This window comes from Myotis lucifugus, unplaced genomic scaffold (genome assembly GCF_000147115.1).
Source record: "Myotis lucifugus unplaced genomic scaffold, Myoluc2.0 scaffold_1837, whole genome shotgun sequence".
NCBI classification, from domain to species: Eukaryota; Metazoa; Chordata; class Mammalia; order Chiroptera; family Vespertilionidae; genus Myotis; species Myotis lucifugus.
The window spans coordinates 5,971-11,971 of NW_005872885.1; the positions used below are offsets into that span (position 1 = coordinate 5,971).

Below are 6,001 nucleotides of genomic sequence, written 5' to 3' on the forward strand. Positions count from 1 at the left end.
AGCTCAGCGAGCATCCAGCTGGGGCACGAGGTGCCAGCCTCCTCTTGGCAGCAGCCTCTCAGGAGTCTCGTGGGACCTCCTTTGTTGGGTTCTGGGGGTGGGGCAGGAGCGGGACTGGTACCCACTGCCCAGCACCATGTCTACCCTCGCTCTCTCTTGACCACTCAGTATTCTTACACGAACAGGGAACAGCAAGGAGCGAGGGGTTGGGGCTTCCGGGGGCAGGGACAGTTCTCCCACCTCCTAGATGCCGCAGGCACGGTGCCTGGCCCAGCCTTCTGTGGTCTCTTTAGGGAGGGGGTTACTTAGCATCCCTCTCTCCACAGCTGTGGTCCCTAGGAACCAATTCTGGGGCAACTGGAAGCGTCCCCCCAGGTCTCCTTGGGTTTGGTAGATCTTTCCTTCTGGAACACGTGACGGGAGACTGGCAGCGCGGCATGGCTGGTGCCTAGAAAAACGCCCGGCACGGTTGGCCCTCAGCTCTCTTCTGAGAGGATGACTCAGTAGGGAGATTGCTGTGGCTGCAGGGACTTCACGGAGAAGTGACCAGAAGAGGAAGGCGGACGGTGGGGGCCTGACGTGGGTGACACCGCGGGCTGATGTCTTTCACCCGTCATCTCACTGATCGCAATGACCCTGAAGGGCAGCCTAATCACCACCCTTTGCAGATGAAAGACCTCCACCTTCTCCAGGCCTGGCCATCTCGGGAGGAGGCAGAAGAGGGGGTGGGGCTGGGAGCTGGGCTCTGGCGTCCCTGTCCTGGCTCTGCCACTCCCTGGCTAAGTCACTGAGTTCTCTGGTTCATTTGGAAAGTGGGGTAAGACTCTGCGTAAAGATTAAATTAGCTAATACCTGTAATGTGCTGAGCTCATGTAGAGACAGGACAGGTCATCAACTAACCAGAGCCATTTCCATCACCATCACTGCGGCAAACCGGGTCTGTCTACCCCATAGCTGGCACCTCTGCCCCTTAGCTGGGGGCCTGGGGACTGAGGGTGAAAGGAGCTGAGACCCTCAGGGGAGGGTGATAGCCAGAGGCAGCCTTTGATGCCAAACCACGGCCTGCAGCCTGATGTAAAGGCGACGAGGAACCGCGTGGGTCTTTAATCAGAGGAGTGAAAGCGGTGTTTTAGGAAGATTAATCTGGCAGCGGAGACGGGATGGAAAACAGTCGAGCTCAGGACAGAGAATTATGACTGTTGCCCAGCTCCGAGAGGCGGGTCATTAAAGGAAAGTGGCCTGGTTCTTGGCTCCCCGGTGCCCAGGGTTCCCGGCAGCTGGGAAGAGCTGGCCCTTATGGAGGGGAGGCACCCAGGACGGCCGGCAGAGGGCACTGTTCTGTCGGTGACAGTGGCCCCTGTGCGGGAGCCCAGGCCTCTGGACAGGGAACAGGCAGCAAAGCCCCGTGTGTTACTCAGGAGGGGGCCGGCCGGCAGCCCCTCAGCCCCCTGGCAAGTTCCACCCAGAGCATCTCAACTGCAGCAAATTGTAAGCAATCCCCGCACGATGTGGGGCTGCTCTCAGGGGAAGGTGGGACCACCCACCCCCACAGTGCCAGCCCCACAGGAGGCCCGCCAGGCCCCGCCTGGCTCCCCGGCTGCTCTGGAACCAGCAGCCAAGTGCAAGATGGAACCAGGCCCGCCCTGGCCGAGAGCGGAAGGAGCTGCTGCTTGTACATTTTCTCCTTTTATTTGAAGCTGTCACAGCAGGTGAAGTGCCCAGGCAAGTCCGTCTTCTCTCGTCTTCCAAGGAGCCGGCCACCGCTCACGCCCGCAGCACCAGCCCTCACGCCAGCGCGTGGAAAACCTCCAGCTTCTCCCGGTACAGCTGGTGGAACTGCCGGGCCAGGCACTGGAAGGGGGCTTCGTAGTTTTCCATCTCCTTCTGTGGAGACAGGCGAGGAGGGCCGTGCTGTGTGTGGCATCAGAGCCGCAGGCACTCTTACTGCATGTCAGTGCCACACACACCTGCCTCGTTCGCCTTCACTCCATCGGGGGAGGCTGCTTTCCCAGAAGGAAACTGACACAGATTAAGTAACTCGCCCAAAGCCACACACTTGTCAGTGGCGGAGCTGGTTTGAACCTAGGTCTGCGTCTACAGAGCCTGGCCGTTCAGCCACTCACTCCATGAGACAGGGAGTTAAAGGACACTTCTTTGGCTTTGACCAAGGCCCCAGAGGCCACACAAAATAACAGACAGCAAGGGCCCCACACCCTCAAGGGAAGGCAGACATGATAGGCCCTCCCACCTCCAGGTCAGGGTTGTGCTGTGGCATTTCCCTCCCGGAGGGCAAGTTCCAAGAGAAAGCCTGAGGCGGGGGCTTAGGCCAGGGAAGAATGAAGGTGTGACAGGATGGCTATTGTGGTGGCCAAGCCAGGGAGGGCTCAGTGGGACGACAGCCCTGCTCCTCTGTGCACCTGAGGCCACAGCCGCCCTTCCCTGGACCAGCGGCCGGCCGGCGGGCGGGCGGGCCAAGCAGGAGCACCAGCCTGTGCTGTCTTAACAGGACTCTGCAGGGACCACTTCCAGGAGGGTGGGTCCCAACAGGAACAGCCGGCCAGGAACCGCTAGAACCAGGGACCACCAGACCCGAGGCTGCAGAGGGGAGAGGAGGGAGCCCAGCCTGAAGAGGTGTCACCTGCCAGGAGGAGCTGCAGGTGAGAGCTCCACTGGTGGGGGCAGGGAAGGCCCATCTCTTGAGCATCTGCTGAGACACCTGGCAAATCCTGAGGGGCCACGGGAGGTGGCAGTAGAGACCCCACGCCCCTCTTTCCTCTCTCTCCCCTTTCCCTGCAGCTGCAGGCTGTGAGCTGAGCTGGGGAGAGCGCAGCGCAGAAACGCAGCAGGCGAGGGGGCGGGGGAGGTGCTGATGTTAGATCCAATCAGGAATTCTGACAGTCACCGAGGACTGGGCATCTTAGTAACTGAAATAATATTTTGGTGATTAACGGTGCCCAAAGGACTTTCTCTCACTCTCCGTGTGCACACACGTGGTTAAATTTTTTAAGTTAAATTTATTCAAACTAAAAACAAACAACTAGTTCACCCATTTCTCCCACCTCTACCTCTGGCAACCACCAATCTGTTCTTGGTATCTATAAGCTTGTTGGTTTTTTTTTGTTGTTTTGCTTTTGTTTGTTTTTTTACCATTTCACATATTAGACCATATCATATTTGTCTTTCTCTGACTTATTTCACTTAGCGTAATGCTCTCAACTTTCATCCATGTAGTTGCAAATGGCAGGACTGCCTTCTTTTTTATGGCTGGATAATATTCCATTGCATAAACACTGAGTGGCCGGATTATTATGACCACCCCATCAGTACTTCATTGACACTTCCAAAAATACTGAATATTGAAAACTTCCTAAGCAAATACTTTCAAGGTTTATTATTATTATTTGCATAACTAATTCACGTCATTGTACTGATGGGGTGGTCATAATAATCTGGCCACTCAGTGTATATGTACCACAATTTCTTTATCCATTCATCCATTGATGGATACTTAGGTGATTTCCACATCTTGGCTATTGTGAATAATGTTGCAATGAACATGGGGATGAAGATATCTTTTCAAGTTAGTGTTTTCCTTTTCTTTGAATAAATATCCAGAAGTGGGATTGCTGGATCATATGGCAGTTCTAGTTTTAATTTTTGAGGAAACTCCATATTGCTCGCCATAGTGGCTATACCGTGTGTGCATCTTTTAAATTTTTTTAAAAGAAATAAGCAGGTAGAAGAAAGAACTCACGACTTTCAAGGCAGCAGCTCAGCTAAGAACACATAAGAACCAGTTTTCAAACAATCCCTGGCAGCTGACAAAAGTGCTGCCTCCATAAGAGGCAATGAACTATCCCCAATGAGCGGCATAATTTCCAAACCAAAGAATGTTAGAGTCACCAAGCTCAGGGTTTCACAGACGGCAGCCTGGGCCGGGGTGCAGTGGCCCAGCTGCTTTGTGCTGAGCCCCACCGGAAACTCAGGCTCCCCAGTCCGAGAAGAGCAGCCTGTCTGCCCTGCCAGCTGGGTGACCGAGATGCACCGAGGAACCAGTTCTGGTGGAGAAAGTTACCTGGACTTTCTGGGAATCCCAGGTGGAGGAAATAAGCTGCCCAGAGGAGAGACAGAGGCGGCAGAAGTGCAGGGAGAGGGATCAGGAGGTGGCGGTTTGTAGCCCAGGAGCAGGCGCACTCAGCTCACGACTGCCTAGGACAGAGGCCGCAACCTCCAGTTGGACGAGAATTAACCGTTACACCTGCTGGGCACCTTTGGTTGTGCAGAGCATAAACTCCTAGGCCACGCTAATGTCAAATAGAAAGGCTGGACCGCTATGTTACACCATTCACAAACATTAACTCAAAGTGGATTCAAAACCTGAACTTAAGACCTGAAAACATAAAACTCCCGGAAGAAAACATTGGGAAAAAGCTCCCTGACATCGATCTTGGCAATGATTTTATGGGAACGACACCAAAAGGAGACGTTAAAGCAAAAATCAACAAGTAGGACTACATTAAAGTAAAAAGCTCCTGGAAGGCAAGAGAAACGATCGACAAAATGAAAAGGTAACCCACGGAATGGGAGAAAATATCTGCAAACCACACATCTGAGAAGGGGTTAATATCCAAAATATATAACTCGGACAACCCAATAGCAAAAACACAAATAATCTGATAAAACATGGGCAAAAGACCTGAGTAGACATTTTTGCAGAGAAAATATTCAAATGGCCAACCGGCATATGAAAAGGTGCTCCACCTCACTAATCATCAGGGAGTGCGAATCAAAAGCAGTGACTTATCACCTCACGCCTGTTAGCAGGGCTCATCAAAAGGACAAGAAATAACAGTATTGTGGAGGATGTGGAGAAAAGGGGGCCCTTGTGCGCTGTTGGTGGGATTGCAAATCGGGGCAGTCACTGTGGAAATCAGCATTATGCTAAGTGAAAGATGCCAGAGAAAGACAAATACCGTATGATCTCACAGGTGTGTGGAATCTAAAAAAACAGACCTCACAGAAACAGAGAGCCAATTGGTGGTTGCCAGTGGCCGCGGGAATGGGGGGTGGGTGCTATGGGGGTCAAAGGGTATCCACTTGCAGTTTTAAGACGAGTACGCTTTGCCCCGGCCGGTGTGGCTCAGTGGATTGAGCGTTGTCCGAAGCACCAGGAGATCATGGGTTCTGTTCCCGGTCAGGGCCCAGGCCCAGGTTGTGGGCTCCATGCCCAGTAGGGGGCGTGCAGGAGGCAGCCAATGGATGTTTCTCTCATATCTATGTTTCTGTCTCTCTCCCTTCCCCTTCCTCTCTCTCTAAAAAGTCAATAAAAACATTGAAATAAAGAAAGTTGAGTAAGTTCTGGGGATGGGATTACAAATAACAAAAGAAAGGCAAGCAAACGAGTAGGCCCCGCCGTCAGGTGCGCCAGATGATGGCGCTGCATTAAGGAGGGAGGAGATGGGCTTGGCGTCAAGACTTGCCTGTGCCTCAGCGTTCAGTTATATTTCCTGTTTAATTACAGCTTTTTTTAACCGAGCTGCCTCAGGGGGAGACTAGTTAACTCGCACAGTTAATACCAAGTGCTTAACTGCACAATTTATACCCACCGTGTCCACAGTGGGGCAACAAACACCCGGCAGAGTTTGAACCCACCGCCCGGCGGCCTCTGGTGTTCACTTTTGAGTTCCATCAAGAGTTCCGGGGAGCATGGGATATTGGGGTGAGGAGGCAGTTTCACAAATGGGAATGTTGGAAGGGGAACACTAAAATGTTGTTGGCTGCGGGCAGTACGGCTCACTGCTTTGCTCCAAGGCGCACTGTGTGAAAACCCGTCTACACAGGAAAAGCTCGCTACTTTGAGCTTCGTTAATTTAGCATTTGTGATGACTGGGCCGGAGGCAAGAGTGGCATTTATGTTTGTACCGCCTAAGAATGAAAGGATTTAGCAGGTAATATAGTATAAATAAGATGCCTAGGGAAATATTTACATGTTAGAAAAGCT

At 52.6% G+C, this 6,001-nt stretch overlaps 1 protein-coding gene across 1 annotated transcript in view; it reads right to left on the bottom strand.

Annotated features, from left to right (window-relative positions):
- Positions 1-1,670: 1,670 nt before the first annotated feature.
- Positions 1,671-6,001, bottom strand: part of IFT27 (intraflagellar transport 27) — a 17,296-nt gene continuing 12,965 nt past the window's right edge. The window contains exon 7 of the mRNA XM_006108165.3: positions 1,671-1,884. Coding sequence (XP_006108227.1) covers positions 1,786-1,884 — 99 coding nt within the window. The 3' untranslated portion in view covers positions 1,671-1,785. The remainder of the gene's footprint in view (positions 1,885-6,001) is intronic.